Here is a 16,464-nt window from a genome sequence, read left to right as displayed (position 1 = left end):
TGTGAACATGCGAAGAACCTAGTGACTTTAAGAAATTTTATTTAAAAAATCACATGGCTTTCCAGAGAAACAGTCACCTTACGTAGCCACTGCATATAGGTTCAAACAAACCACTCAAAGTCTCCAAAGCTACACTGACTGCTGGACACTGTTAAAGGACATTACAGTGAAAAGCCGAAGGTCGAGAAAACCTTGCCGTGGAACGTCGAATGGAATGGAATATTAATTGCCCATAAGTGACTGGGCACGTGAAGCTCTGGGACTGCTCAGATACAGCAATGAACTGCATGAACCAAAATCCTCAAATCAAACAGTCAAGAAAATTTTGTTGATTTTTTGCCCAAATGTCACCATCATTTCTAAACTGCACTTTTTCTGTGAAACAATGATGACAGGACAGATTTTAGGATTCCCTCTTTGTGATATTTCTTTGAAGGGCAGTCAATCTTCTGAACTGAATTTTCCCTGAATTCCCACTCTAAATTCTAATTCCATCTATAACCAAACTCTTTCGGTTTTTCCTATGTGAGCTAATGGCAGCAATCGAGACGTTCACACTTGTATTCTATTTTAATTAGAAATTTTTATCATCGCCGGAACCTAACGGATCTCACCTACTTCTTCTTTTGACTTGGTACTTAACTCTATTCTCATGAGGTTTTCCTCATTAAATCAGTAATTGTAAAAGGATGTTAATTTTCCCCAAAATGAATCTTGAGCTCATGTTAAGTAATACTCCGTCCAGATCAAAGTGCTTGAACTCGAGCCCAATCTCAGTCACACTTCTTCTGGGTGACAAGAAGGCAAAACATACAGAAATGAAGCCTGATGGCACAGAGAGCGTTGTCTTCAGCCTGAGCATTTAGTTCTAATTTCAAAGACCTCTTCATTCTCTCCTCTTACACTTGGATCCAAAGTGAGATCACAACGCCTTCCCATTTCCCTAAGTGCAGGAGCATGTTAGGGGAATATTACATTTCTTTTCAGTTCCCCGAGGAAGGCTCCACAATTGTTTCCACACTCTCTCATTTCCCTGTACTTTCTACATTTATTTCGCTAACCCCCCTCTCGTCCACTTATTTCCCTCAGCTCCTACTCTGAAGAGCCCATTCATTCCCGACTCCAGGCATCGCTCTGTTTGAAACTTGGGGACTAAATCTTCCTTGGAGGATTAGCTGGGGATTTGCACATTCTGAGCGGTCCCCCCCCCAACCTCGACAGCTATTCCACTTCTGTGAAACATCTTGACTTGAGCACAAGGATGAAATCAAACCCACAGTACTCCTGAGCAAACATATGCGTTTGTTCAAGACGTGATGACAAACACACACATAAAGGCAAACACCCCTGAGTTTAAATAAGGTTTCCGGGTCTCATCCTCTGCTTGCACAAGGGAGATGGACAAAGCCGGGCAGGCCGAGTTGAGCGAGGACCGTTCCTGGGTCCTCTCCATTGAATCAGTGCAAATTTCCATTCCCCATAGATCAAGACCATCAAGTCCAGCTGCAGAAAGATCAGATGCAGCTCCCAACCAGAGCCAAGCTATTTCTTTTTTCAAGCTATTGGGCCCTTCACCAACCAGCATTCAAAGTGGTGGGTAGGCCATTTCAGGATGGCACTTACAGCAACTGGCTCTCTGAGCACCACTTTTTCCTTATACCCCCAAAAGGAGGAAGAAGGAACATTCTGTGAATTCTGACTGCTGACTGGATGGCCTCCTCCTGCTCTAATTTTAGGATATGATAATGGAGGGGGGCCGGGGGCGGCTACAGGCTGAGAAGCCATACACTTGAATAACTGGGAAAGGAAGAATGACATGGGGTGATTCTTTTTCTCCACCTCTGGACTTCAGGACATAAATCCTGGAGGCTCGGCACTCTGGCTGTGGCCACTCTGTAGAATATGAGTCAATTAAGGGAACAAGGGCACCTGACTTGGGTAGAACATCAACCACTTTTAAAGACATCTCCCTGTTGGCAGACTGATGGCCACCGTCTTCTGTAGAGGAGTGACTTCTGACAGACAGGGAGTCAGTCAGTCAGTCGCATGTATTGAGTGCTTACTGTGTGCAGAGCACTGTACTAAGCACTTGAGAGAGTACAGTGAAACAAGATATCGGACATATTTCCTGCCCACAACAAGCTTACAGTCTGGAGTCACGAGCTGAATGAAGCTGGAGGAGGTAACAACAATGCACTCTGCTCCCAGGAAACACTTCTCAGATTTTAGTAAGTGCGCTAGCACGAAGATCTCTGAAAGTTGACGGAACTCCTGGGAGATAGCTACTTTCACTCCTCTCTCAATAACATATTCATTTAAACTCTCCAATACTACCAATATTCAAAATAACAGGTCAAGGCCAAGAACACTCTTGAATTTATGTTTTTTAAAAGTGCATAATTTAGCCTATATTTCAAGATTAATCTGCAAATATTCATCAAAGCCAGTAAAAAATTCTATGTTTTGACTTGGAATCTCATGATTGAGAATTCAATTGATGAGGTGCTAACCTAATGTTTGTAATGGGTATTTTTACAAGCTGTCAGTATAAAAGATTTTATTAGACACAAATGATGGGCTTACTAAGAAAATAATGGAAAAAGAAGGATCCAAGTGAAAGAAACCAAGTTTAGGGAGAATCCTCCATTTTAAAAAAAGGAGATATTGTGTGTCATCTGCATCGTGCACATACAACACATGAAGAAAAATCTATTTACTTCTGAGTACTAGGGAGCCAAAAAAAGACGAAGGTAAGTGCTACATCACGACTTCTTTCCACCTGGTTTTCCACCCTTGGAAGGGGGACCTTCATCTTTGGAGACTAGAGCAGGATTTTTTTTAATATATTAATAGTTCAAGACAAAAATCAACACTTACATAAAATCACTCTCCATGTATGAAATATGACATTCAAAAGAAATTAGGCATTTTTATTAAAAATACTACAGAGCAGTTCCATAGTTTTAATTCTCCTTAATTCTAATGCATTTGACGATCTGGTATTTCTAATTAATGGTATGCCACTTGATGCTGGATTAACTTTATCAACTGAGTAAAAGTGTTTGCATTATAGAGGCAAAAGTGGTGAATGTCACATTTACTCGCAGACTATGAAAGCACTTCTCATGATAACGGGGTCTCTGGTTCACAGCACCTTTAAGGTATAAGAGGCTGATGCCTGGGTCTCATTTACATCTTACAATGCACATGTGAATTATTCACTGCTTCCATGTAACCTCCAGAACAGATATGAAGAAAATCACCATCATCTTACTGTCTTACTAAGTCATCTTATTGCAGGGTGGAAGTCAGAGAATTTTGGTCTTACTTATTTGTACCATCTGCACAGTGCAGACTGAGAAGCCTGTAGTGGAGGAGACAAAGAAGATGAGAATAAGGAAGAAGCGAAGAACTGGCTGATAAAATATTCTGTTCTTCATTTGCAAGCCTAATATAGTAAGCGCTCAATAAATACTATTGAATGAATGAATGAATACACTGTGGATGAGTGCACTCTTGAAAGAGTTAGTAGGCTTCCAAAGTAGAAGACTTTGGCATTTACTTACATCACTTCCGAATCTTTATGTAATCCTTCTCGAAGGACCAGAGTGGATCTTGAGATCTGTAGAGTTTCTACAGAATTCATATTTTACCTTACTAAGCTGTGGTGTTTCGGCTTGGAGGTGAGCTCCTGTAGGCACACTTACTGGTCTACTGGACCCAACATCCCTGGCTTTTGGCCTCCCAGCTCAGTGCCATTTTTACCACAGAAATATGTCCTACCTGGTCTCACACTGGGACAAAGTGTTGAGACCTAATTCACTCACCTCCTCCTCCTGAATTTGGCTTAGGTTTTCCTCCACTATTTGGATCATTTCGGTCATCCAAAGCATCAGACAGGTCAAAATCAGAGTCTTTGGTAAAAACAAACAACAACAAAAAAACCAAGCCTATTAACAACTTGGAAAAGGACTTCAAGTGCATAATGTAATTCATTCAATTCTCATACGGTAACAGATTTTCAAGTCTTCCAAAGTTAGTTAAATCAAGAAGACAGCTAATCACACTGGAAACTGATTTATCAATCAACTGAATCAGGGAGTATAAAAGTCCTCTGACACCACAATTTCATAATGTGTGCAACCCAGGAATATATCCTGTACTATCTGTTGACATAAACCCCGCTCCTAATACCACAGCTACCTGCAGAAATTGGACAATTCAATTCCCTGCCCAGTTCCCAGGGTCTTTTCTACACTCCCTTCCATAACCCAAACTCATTCCCCACCCTCCCCTGTCTCCATGAGTAGGGGGAGAGGGCTTCTGTTGCAGCCTGTCCCTGTCGCTGCTCCCGTGGCTGGGACAGGAGCAGAGATAGGTCGGAGGAGAAGCTGGGAAGGGGAGAGGTGGCACAGTGCTAGAAGCTGCACCAACAGCTGTGAGGAAAGGTTAATAAAGAAATGAATCCTGGAGCACACAGAGATGGTCACTGGCTTGAGGAGATAGGGGAAGAGGTAGCTGGGTTGGGAACACGGAGGATGAAAAAAGTCACAAGGAATGGGAGAAGGTGGGAAAGGAGGTGAGATGAGGGGAGGGAGGGGTGGAGAGGGACTTTGAGTAATTTTTACTTGTTCAGAGAGTGTGTTCTGCAAGGCAATCTAAATATTTGCATGCAAACCTTTGGAAAATTTACCCCACATAAATTGAGGAGGCAGCATGGCCTAGTGTTTTGCTTTGCTATCTGCCTCCCCCGTTTAGACTGTGAGCCCGTTATTGGACAGGAATTGTCTCTATCTGTTGCCGAATTGTACATTCTAAGCTCTTAGTACACTGCTCTGCAGATAGTAAGCGCTCAATAAATGCTAGTGAATGAATGAGTGGAAAAAGCATGGGCCTGGGAGTCAGAAGGATGGGGGTTCTAATCTCCACTCCATCACTTGTCTGATACATGATCTTGGGCAAGTCAAATCTCTTTGCTTCAATTACCTCATCGATAAAATGGGAATTAAATCCTCTTCCCTCTGATTGAGATTTTGAATCCCATGTGGGGCAGGGAGTGTGTCCAATCTGATTATCTTGTATCTACCCTACAGTTTTTGACACATAGTAAGCAATTAAGTACCATAAAAAAAATTTAATTTTACCCTCTGCTGCAAAATTAGTCACCTTTGAAAAATTCATCAACTCTCATTTCACAAGAGTAAATATCATTTACCACCAAAATATCATTTATTACCAGAAACCGGAGTAAGTGCCTAATTTACTTCAAGGGAGTAGTTTACCCCCAGAGAATTTGATTATTTATGGGAGATACGTTTTACTGATAAGCATGCTCACATCATAGAGAAGCTAACAACAACTGGAGGAAACCTGGTCATTCGGCTTTCACCTGTCTCAAGCCTTAAACCGATGACCTCTAACTGTCATGGGAAGGGATTATTTTGACAAAGTCTATTGGAGTTTCCCAAGATCTTAGTAGAGTGCTCTCATACAATATTTACTGCTCTAAGAGGAAAAAAGGCAAGTAGGTCATCTTGGAGAAGCAGCATGGTGTAATGGATAGAGCACAGGCTTGGGAGTCGGGAGGTCATGGGCTCTAATCCCAACTCCACCAATTGTCAGTTGTGTGACCTTGGCCGGGCCCGTTTCCTCCTCTGTGAAATGGGGAGTGAGACTGTGAGCCCCAATGGTACAGGGACCATGTCCAACCCTATTTGCTTATATCCACCCCAGCGCTTAGTACAGTCTCTGGCATATACTAAGTACTTAAAAAATACCATAATTACTTTTATTATTAGATTTTCCAGTGTCATTCTCAAAAGCAAAATTCTTTTCTCAAGACACGAAGGGCGCACTACAAGACAATACCACCTGCATAAAAGTGCAGCAATTCTCAGCTGTGGCTGATAGTGTTTCCTAGATTATTTCTAATCACATAAACCAACTCATTTGATCACTTATAAAATCAAACTAATGAAGAGCAGCATCAGGGCAGGAAGGTGATGTGCCAGTAAACCACTAATTGCCAGAAAGAGCATTTCACTCCATAAAAGACAGTTTAAGATCACTTTTGTCTAGTCTGGAATTTTTGCAGCTTCATCTCTTGGACTCTTCCAGAATTGAAGTTACCTGATATTTTTGGTGGAGCTTTGGTAACTCGCGGCCTCTTGGTTGTGGTTGTTTGGATGTGGTCCCATCCGCCTATGTAAGAGCACAACAAAGTTAGCATTTCTTACAAGAGCAGCTGCTCTCTAAGAGATCATTTTTGGTATACGGGAGCTGAGGAAAGGATACATCTGGCTAGGGCCTTTCAAAAGAAACATCAGCCACTAAATGGTAGTGCACCAGGGAATGAGGTTGAGGCTTTCTTTAGCCTGGAAAAGGAAAAAAATGAAGGATTTTTACTTATCTGTAATAAATAGCATCGGGGGCGGGAAAGGCCCTCAAGATCATTCCCTCTGCCTCAAGGTGGTGATCAGCTGTTTTTCATTTCCAGCAAAGATAGGGGCAGGAAGAAATACGTTTAAGTTGCAGGAGGAAGGATTTAAATTGGGCACATGGAAACTTGAAACATCCTGCCTGCAGAACATCTCTACATGGATATCTTGCCACCTCAAGTTCAACATGTCCAGAACTGAATCTGTCTTCCTCCCAAGTCCTCTCCTACATCTAACTTTTCCATCACCAATGACAATACCACTCTTCTCCCCATCTCTCATGCCCGTAACCTCGGCATTTGTCTTGACTTATCCATCTCTTCAAACCCCCATATTCAACCTATCACCAAATCCCGTCAGCCGTTCCTCCATACCATGTCTAGAATCAGCCCCTTCCTTCCTCTGCTTACTGTGTGCTGATCACTGTACTAAGTGCTCGGAAAGGACAATCCCTCCAGCCATTCTTTGCTCTGGCCCAGGAACTTCCTGTATCCTGGTTTTACTATTGCATCAGCCTCCTCATCAATCTCCTGGCTTCCAGTCTCTCCCCTCTCCAGTCCAAACTTCAATCTACTACCCAGATTATTTCCCTAACATGTTGCTTTGTCCTTGTTTCCCCACTCTTCAAAAGTCTCCAGTGGTGGCCCTTTCCTTTCCATATTGACTGAAACTCCTGAGCACTGGAGTTTAGTCACTCAATCAGCAATCTCTTCTTTACCTATCCACTCTCTTCTCCCACAACAGCCCAACTCTCAAGATATCCTTCCCACTGTGCTTTTTTCTCTTCTCCCCAGCTGGAGACCTCTTGCTCATGTCCTCCCTCCTACTTGAAACTTCCTCTCCTTTCATATCCAACAAATCCCTGCTCTTCCCATTTTCAATGTTCTCCTGAAACGACATCATCTCCAGGAGGTGTTCCCCAAGTGATTTCCAAATCTCCCCACTTTATATTCCCAAATGCCATTTTGGCATTTCCATACACCTCAGCACTTAAGTACTAACAACCCAGCATAACATTCAAGTACATTTATTTCTTGTCTATTAATTCATCCTGTCGGTAATTTACTTGACTGACTGCTTCCTCACTAGATGGTGAACTCTTTAAGGACAGGATCATCTTTCTTTATTCCTCTATACACTCACAGGGCATAATACAGTGTTTTGCACACTGATGGACTGGACACCTTTAGGCCCTAAGGATACTTAGCAATTGTTACCTATTACTGAATTAAAGCACTTCTTTCACAGATCTCTTGAGATTTAGGATATTCATTCATTCCCCTAGACTGTAAGCTCACTGTGGGCAGGGAATGCATCTACCAACTCTGTTTCACTGTACTCTCCCAAGCATAGTGCTCTGCTCACAGTATGCACTAAACAAATACAATTGAAGGACTGATTTGCCGGTGGGTTTTTGGGTGCAATCCTGCCTACAGGAAAAGACTAGACTGGGGTCTTCACAGTCCTTTCAGCCTCATGATTCTGTGACTACTACTTACAGGAATGCCACCTAAGGTCTTGAGACATAGCCCTTCTTTTCTTGGCTACAAAAATGGAGCCCGCCTGGGGAAAAAATTGGTAGAAAAGGGCCATGATAAATGGGTGAACTCAATCCCTCACAGCAACACTGTTTATAAAGCATCTATAATGCTATTAATAAAGGGTTTCTAAAGAGTGGTAGCTGAATCTCATGCCACCTGGGTGATTACCTTAAAAATAAGCCCAGCAGTATGAAGAATATGACATAAGCCTCACCTACTGTGGGCTCAGAGAAGTTATGTCTAAGATTCACCACAACTGTTAGCTAAAAACATGAGTTTGAATTTGAGGTTTTAGTGACTGGGGCCAGGGGACTTTTTATCTTCAATTCATCCCTTGATCTTGAAAGCTCATCAGGACTTGAGATTGAGCACAGAAGCTCAGTAGCATTACACGATCGACACGGCACCTGGAGCTCTGCAAATGCTTAGCAAGCACTACGGGAACCTCTTCAGAAGCTGGAACAAGTCCAGTCTTTCACCGTGCTAGGCAGTAGGTTGGGTGGGATTTGGCACAAGAGTCGGACAACTCAAGAGGGGCTAGGAGAAGAGCAAGCCCAAATTTTCTGGGGTCGGCCAACATTTGAACCTCTCTACTGAAGAAAAGCGATTCTCCATGAACCTCTTTCAGAGGAGCAAACAAGGACAGTTGCTCATCTTAAAGAGCAGCTTGGCCCAAAGTCTTAAGTACATTTAACACTTTTCTGTCTCCCCTGTCAGAACAGGATATTCAGGATTGATATTCAGTATTGATGAATACAGAAAGTTAAGACAATAATGCTTTCCAATTTACTCCACTCCACTGTATTTCATTCACAAGAAAAGCCCATGGAGGCAGTTTCTTTTACTAGGAGTTTTCTTCAGGAGTGCACAAAATGGAACAAAAGCAGCCTATTAATGCAATCCTTCTGTTTAAGAGGGCATGAAATTTCAGCTCTGCGGGACTGCATGGGGCAAGATCAATTGGTGCAAATCATCACCTATTTTGCAGTTTACAACACCCTTTGCCTCACACTATTCCACGAGTCCAAAGTCATGACTTCTAAATACGGTAGCAACAAGCTCAATACAATTGATGTGACCTGCATTTTTATACCCAGGTGAACCTCAAGAGAATGTATTGCCAAAAAGTATTTTTTATAACAAAAGCTGGTCCTCTTCAAAAGAAATTAAACAACAAATAGCACTCTAGGAAAAAGTGATTCACTGAGCACCATTTCCAGTGAGGAACGGCAGAAGGTGTGATGAAGACTCCAGATTAATCATGGGCCTAGAAGAAAAGGCACAGCATTGGGAATTAAGAGACCAGGGTTCTCATCTCAGCTCCTGGTCTGCTGTGTGAATGTGACGAAGGCACTTCACCTCTCTGTGCTTCTGTCTCCTCGCCTATAAAATAGGGGTAATATCTTCCTTCATAAGGCTGTTGTGAAAATAAAATAAGATGATATATGTGAGAGTGCTCTGGAATAATAAAAACACTGTGCAAATGCAAGATAACTCAGGGCTCCAGAAATTATCCAGGAGATCCTGGTTCTAGTCCTCGTTCTGCCACTTGGTGACCTTGGGCAAGTCAATTAACTTTTGGATGGGCAGACTTCTCTGTTCCTCAGTGTCCTCCTCTATTAAATGTGGATAAACTACATGTTCTTCCTCCTTTTCAGACTGTGAGCTCAAATGCATCCACTCTAATTATTTTAAATTCCACCCCAGGGCTTAGCACTTTGCTTTTCAAAGAGCAAATGCCAAGCACAGTGCACTGCATTAAGTGGGCAGTCATTAAACACTACTTCCCTAGACTGAAAGCCCTTCTAGACGGTTAGCTCACTATGGGCAGAGTATACGTCTTTTATGGTGCACTCTCCCAAGTGCTTGGTAAACTGCTCTGCACACTGTAAGCACCCAATACAAATGATCAACTAACTACAACAACTATTTCTAAATGAATACAATCACTGTTATTAGGGTTTGTCCAGGTCAGAGATTTTCTCCAGGTTCCCCCAGTCCCCTGCTGCCTCGCCCATTCACAAACTCATCCCTAACTTATCAGGCCCAGGAACTCAGGTCTCCTATCCTGATCCGTCCCACCACTTGGGGACAATCTTCAACAGATCCCTGATCCCTGGATGCAAATACATCCCAGGACCTTCAAGGACAACTAAAGATTATTCCCTCTAGACCATAAACTCATTGTGGGTAGGGAACATATCTGCCAACTCTGTTGTATTCTCACACGCACTTAGTACAATGCTCTGCACACAATAAGTGCTCAATAAATACCATCAATTGATGATTGTGTCACAATGGCATATTTGTTTCCTCTTGCTAGAAGAAAGTAGCACAGCCTAATGGAAAAAAGATGGGCCTGGGAATCAGAAAACCTGGGGTCTAATCCTGGATTTGTCACTTGAGGGCTATGTGATGCTGGGCAAATCACTTAACTTCTCTGTGCCTCAGTTTAATAAGAATAATAAGAATCCAATATCTGTTCCCCATCCTACTTCGACTAGGAACCCCATGCAGAACAGGGACTGTGTCCAACCTAGCTTGTATCTACCCCAGGGTTTAGAAAGTGCTTGACAAATAGTAAGCAGTTAGCAGATACCATAACTAATGTTATTATTATTATTGTTTTACTGCAGCATCATTCCCCCCAAAACCCACAGTATTTCATATATACTAGCACATGTCCCTCAGAACTCCTGACCATCACGCCAGCGCAATACCAATGTTTTCTCCTTGGAAGGCGTGGTCAATAGTTACCAAAAAACTCTTTACGTGCCTGGATGCCAAAAGAAATGAACAGGTATGCACTGTTCTCGGGTGAGACTTAATGTTTAAATGGGGTTCAAGCTCAAATAAAGAGGAGGAAATGGGAGAGGACCCTTGGCTCCGCTACTTGCCTGCCGTAAGACCGTGGGCATCTCATTTAACAACTCTGTGACTCAGTTCTCTTAGCTGTACAATGGGAATCAAATATCTGTTCTCCTTCCCCCTTAGACTGTGAACCCCATGTGGGACAAGGACTGTGTCAGACCTGACTGTTGTGTATCTACCTGGTTGCTTAGTATAGTACTTGGTACTTGGTAATTAACTGCAACTATTACAGATATTATTTTTGCTTGGAACTGGGATGGGGCATGAGGACAAATCCATTCAATCATTTTGAATATGTCCAAATCAATAAATCACATGAACATACGGATTGTTTTAGGAAATGTACACAGACCTGGTCTCTTTGGATAGGGCTTAGTTGTTGGCTTGGATGGGACAGGACCCAAATCAAAGTCTAGTGGATTGAAACCACCTGGGAAGAAAATCAAAAACACAGTCACAGATTGCAGTTCTATTGTCAGCACAGATTTCCTGTTTACATCCTGCACAAATGTGGCCACTTGAAACTTCTTGGATTGCATTTTATGGTGTCCCATTACCATCATCATCAGTATTTTCTGAGCGTTCTGAGCGTTTCTGAGTCCTGTTCTTGACAATAAGGAGCATTGGCAAAACGTGACAATATGGCCCTTGCTCTTGTGGATCTTACTTCACATCAACATAGTCCCTCAAGCTTAGGACTGTCTACTAAAGGTCTTAACCACCAAAGAACATGGCCCTACAGCCAGTAGTGTCTCTCATTCTAGTACATCTTTTTCTGCATTCTGCCTAGGATGACAGGACATCTGTCCATTTACACTCCCCTGGAAAGGAGAAAGTGCTTGAAACATCACTGCCCAGAGAAGGAAGTCATTTTTCTCCAATTAACAACAGGTAGCAATGCCGTGAAAGAGAAATATTCAAGAAAAATGAAACAAGAGTTATACTCTCTTCCATCTCACTCTGATTCTTTTCAGAGCACAAAATCTACACTATAACTCCTGAACTACAAACCAGAACTACATAAAGACAGAATCACTCTCTCAGAAGAATGGTTTTGGGAAGGCAGCGAAATCTGAGGATCCTCGAGGTCTTGGAAAAAAATCTTGCTTCCTACTTTAAGTTGGACTTATATTAGGCAAAAAAGATTTTTAAAAAAGTTACTTAAAGCATAGTTCCATGGTTTTGATCAGAAGCAGCGTGGCTCAGTGGAAAGAGCCCGGGCCTGGGAGTCACAGGTCATGGGTTCGAATCCCGGCTCTGCCACTTGTCAGCTGTGTGACTGTGGGCGAGTAACAACTTCTCTGTGCCTCAGTTACCTCATCTGTTGGGGTTGAAGACTGTGAGCCTCACGTGGGACAACCTGATTACCCTGTATATACTCCAACGCTTAGAACAGTGGTCTGCACATGGTAAGCACTTAACAAATACCAACATTATTATCATTATCTAAAATGGCAACAATCTATTACTTAAGTTTACTCAGTGTCAGACCACTTGATGTTCAATACTTTTATATTACTACGCCTATGCGTTTGTGTTATGGACAGAATTGCCACATCTGTTGCATCTGCTGGCAGAATGGAAGCACCAGCCATGATGTGGACGGTGAAACCTTTAGTGGAGGAAAGAAAAGCAATTCACTAGGTTGCAAGCTCCTTGAGGACAGAGATCATGTGTACGTATCTATTGTACTCTCCCAAGTGCTTAGTACAATGCTCTGCAAAGAGCAAGTGCTCAAAAAATACTACCTACTGATGTGCCAGAAAAGGGGAGAAAAAGAAGTCGAACATGAGGCATTCGTTGGTGCAATATTCTGTGAACTAATTATGAATGTACATCTGCCAGTGCAATATATACCTGGGTTAAACACACTCTTAGAAGGGTCTCATAGCATCCGAAGTAGTTCAGCTCATACCATTTACATGCAGCCCTAAGTTCATTAATTCCACCTAAAGAACCAGAGTGGATTTGGGGAATCCATATTTTATCTTACTAGGATATAATCTTTTGATTTGGAAATATGATCAATCAATCATATTTATTGAACTACGCAAGCACAAGCATGTGGGAGAGTACAAGTCGAGAGATTTGGGAGGCACGTTCGCTGTCCACAAGGAGCTTACGGTATAGGAGGGAGTAATCTATGGCACATCTGTTGGTCTGCTGGAACTGACAGGCTTGGCTTTTGGAACTCCCTGATTAGTGGATTTTTACCACATATATGTCCGTCCTAGTCTCACACTGGGACAGTGTTAAGACCTAATCCACTCACCTCCTCCTCCTGAATTTGGCTTTGTTTTTCTACCATCATTTGGATCATCTCGATCATCCAGGGCATCAAACAAGTCCAAATCAGAGTCTTTGATGGAAAAAGAAAAAAAGAGAAAAAAGCCTATTAAGTTGGGAAGGGATTTCAAATATATTATGCAATTCATTCAATTCTCACACCCTAGATGGGTCATAGATTTTCAAGTCTCGCAAAGTTAGTTAGCTATATCAAAGAGGCATCCAACTACACTGGAAACTGCTAGATCAATCAATCACTGAGCCACGGAGTATGAATTCACCCTGCATTACCATCACACAATACAAGGGGTATATTTGAACTATCTGCTGAATATACCCCACTTACATGACTCCTGCTCCTAACATTATAACTTGCCCAAAGTGAGAGGTCAATTCCCTCCCCAGCACTTTTCCTCTCTGAGAAGCAGCATGGCCTAGTGGAAAGAACACAGGCCTGGGAGTCGGAGGACCAGGTTCTAGCCCCGACTCCTCCATTAACCTGAGGTGAGACCTTGGGCAAGTCACTTCACTTCTCTGTGCTTCAGTTCCCTCATCCATAAAATGGGGATTTAATACCTGTTCTTCCTCCTACTTAGACTGTGAGCCCCATGTGGGACCTGATTATCTTTTGTCTATCCCAGCGCTCAGGACAGTGCTTGGCACAAAGTGAGTGCTTAACAAATACCATAATTATTATTGTTTTTAGGGATTTTTCTCTTCCATACCATGAACTCACTTCCCAACCATCCCTGTCTCCCTAAAGTCCTCGCTCCCACAAATGATTTTTTTTCTTTGAACTTTAATCATAGTAACAGCTGTTGGATGTGGGCAGGGCTGCTGCTGCCAACACAGCTCTCTCCGGGCTTGTAGCCACACCTCCTACCCCCGCCTCAGCTGTGTAGCCAATCAATCACTGGCATTTATTAATTGCTTACAGGGTGCAGGGCACTATTAACTCCATTCTACTAAGAAGGGTAGGAAAGGACTCTGCTGATCCCTCCTCTCAAGCCTGCTGGGGCCAGTCCCGCTTTCCTCAGCGGGGTTGGAGCGGAAGGATGGGACGATGAGCCAGGAAAGAGGAGGAAAAGGGCTAAGTCCCATCACTGTGCTGGCATCAGCACCTGCAGCAGCAGCTGTTGTGATTAAATTTCAATTAAGGAAAAAAAAATAAAAGAGGCAAGAGGTAAATGGAATTATTGAGGAAAAGGATTTCCTTACACCAGAATCAATCCATGGAATTTACTGAGTACTTACTGTGTGCACAGCACTGTGCTAAGGACTTGGGAGAATACGGTATAACATCGCTGGTAGACACATTCGCTGCTCACTAGGAGCTTACAGTCTAGCCGGGGAGAATGACTTTAAAATAAATTACGACTATGAACTTAAGTGCTGTGGGGCTGTGGGATGTGCTTAAAAGACACTGATCCAAGTGCAGAGAAGATGCAAGAGAGAGAGGAGGGGAAATAAGGGCTTAGTTGGGGGAGGACTGTTGGAGGAGATGTAATTTTAAATATGGCTTTGAAGGTGGGGAGAGTGGTGGTCAGTCCTTTAAGAAAGGAGAGGGTCAGGGAGGGGCAAAACAGACAAACTCGAGGAACAGAACCATCTTGCTCATTAAAACCTGAAATCTTCTCTCTCAATCTTAGGATCGCCATTGACTATACAACTTGGGTCAAACAAACTATATACTCTAAAACTGGAGACAATTCTGAAAAAAGAGGGAATTCAGGAAAATTTCCTGGAAATATCAGGAAAAACAGAGATCCCCGATCAGCAGATTATTCACAGCTGAAAATAAGAAGTCGTCTCCAAAACTCCTGTTTCTGAGCAAAGGTGCTATTTGTTGACCGGGACAAGCAATGAAACTTAACCCTCCTGTGTCTTTAAGGTGGTCATTCAAGCTAGCACTGGACCATTTGCCTGAAGTAGAATGAAAGAGGCCAAGCATAAACCTGAAGGCCCCAGCATTACTCCTAAACTCCTTTAGATTCCTGATCCTCCCTTTCCTAAACTCACTGACACAGGCTAACATGGGAAAGATTGGTGAAAAAACGCCACGGGTCTAAATGCAGGGCTCTAACACTAGTGACTCACTCCTTATCTTGGCTTTGCACTCAGCTTCTCAGAAAGCACGGTAGATAAATGGCGAGGAGTTGGTCATAACAAGAAAACGATAGCACCGCAGTCAAATTAACTATAGTTCCAATTAACACTAATTATAATCCTGGAGGTGGTTTCATCAGAGAGGCCAGGAATTCCCCTCCCATATCAACAGACTGTTGAGGCCAACAGCCAGGATAGTAGAGAGGAAACCTGACTGGCCCCAGCCTCTGCAGCTCTTCGTAAATAAGGAGCTCGCCAAGCATGGAGAGACTGCTGCCAAGAAGACAGGCCAGCACCTTTCCCAGGGGTTCCTGGGAACACAGTCCTTTCGGCCCGGTCCATATGGCTCTCCCTGGTGGAATTATCAGCAAGAACAGACCACAGGTCAGGAGAAACATTCATACCATGTAAGAGCCAAACAAACCTTGATTCCCACAAATCATGATTCCCGAATCAGAATCCCTTGCTTCTCTAGAGAAGGGAGCTTGTATGGCTACAACAGAGACTGCCCTATCCATAGCTTAGTGAGAATAACCAAGAATTGCCTGCTCCAACAAGTTACGGTGAAAAAGAAAGCTGGAATGAGCAGCTGAGATTCTTCTTTACTGTAGCATGTGTATGACAGGTGTATTATTTTCCTCATTAGAGTCTGAGAGACAGTGAAGAAGGAGCTCGTTTTCATGTAGAACTCGGAGGTCATCGGGTGGGCCGATGCACGTAAGGCTTATTTTGGACTTCGAGGGGAGGGAGGGACTGAGACTGAGACGTATTTTTGTTGACTTCTCTAATAATAATAATAATTGTGGTATTTGTTAAGCGCTTACTATGTGTCAAGCACCATTCTAAGCTCTGGGGTGGATACAGAATAATCAGGTTGTCCCACGTGGGGCTCACAGTTTTAATCCTCATTTTACAGATGAAAGCTAAGTGACTTGCCAGAGGACACACAGCAGACGAGTGGCAGAGCCGGGATTAGAACTCACATTCTCTGACTCCCAAGCCCGTGCTCTGTCCACTAAGCCATGCTGCTTCTCTAAATGACCTACTGGCTACCGGTGGTGCTTTCAGGGTGTTGTGGTACCTGAGGACTGGGCTATTTAGATGACTGGGTCAGGACCTTGTGAGTTTCTCCAGGTGCAGAAGGTGACTGGTTGGACACTGTCCTTGGACACCCTAATATGGCTCATCATCTTCCTGTAAAAACATTTGCAGGGCTCGAGGCT

At 43.0% G+C, this 16,464-nt stretch overlaps 1 protein-coding gene across 1 annotated transcript in view; it reads right to left on the bottom strand.

Moving 5' to 3' along the window:
* CD99L2 (CD99 molecule like 2) overlaps positions 1 to 16,464 on the bottom strand; it is a 155,077-nt gene that overhangs the window by 26,502 nt on the left and 112,111 nt on the right. Inside the window, exons 5-8 of the mRNA XM_007665870.4 lie at positions 13,122 to 13,208; positions 11,202 to 11,279; positions 6,130 to 6,201; positions 3,828 to 3,914 (exon numbers count right to left, since the gene is read on the bottom strand). Coding sequence (XP_007664060.2) covers positions 3,828 to 3,914; positions 6,130 to 6,201; positions 11,202 to 11,279; positions 13,122 to 13,208 — 324 coding nt within the window. The remainder of the gene's footprint in view (positions 1 to 3,827; positions 3,915 to 6,129; positions 6,202 to 11,201; positions 11,280 to 13,121; positions 13,209 to 16,464) is intronic.

This window comes from Ornithorhynchus anatinus, chromosome 6 (assembly GCF_004115215.2).
Source record: "Ornithorhynchus anatinus isolate Pmale09 chromosome 6, mOrnAna1.pri.v4, whole genome shotgun sequence".
In the NCBI taxonomy this organism is placed as follows: Eukaryota; Metazoa; Chordata; class Mammalia; order Monotremata; family Ornithorhynchidae; genus Ornithorhynchus; species Ornithorhynchus anatinus.
Note: the sequence above shows the minus strand (reverse complement) of the source record. Positions and strands in the feature narration are given on the sequence as shown.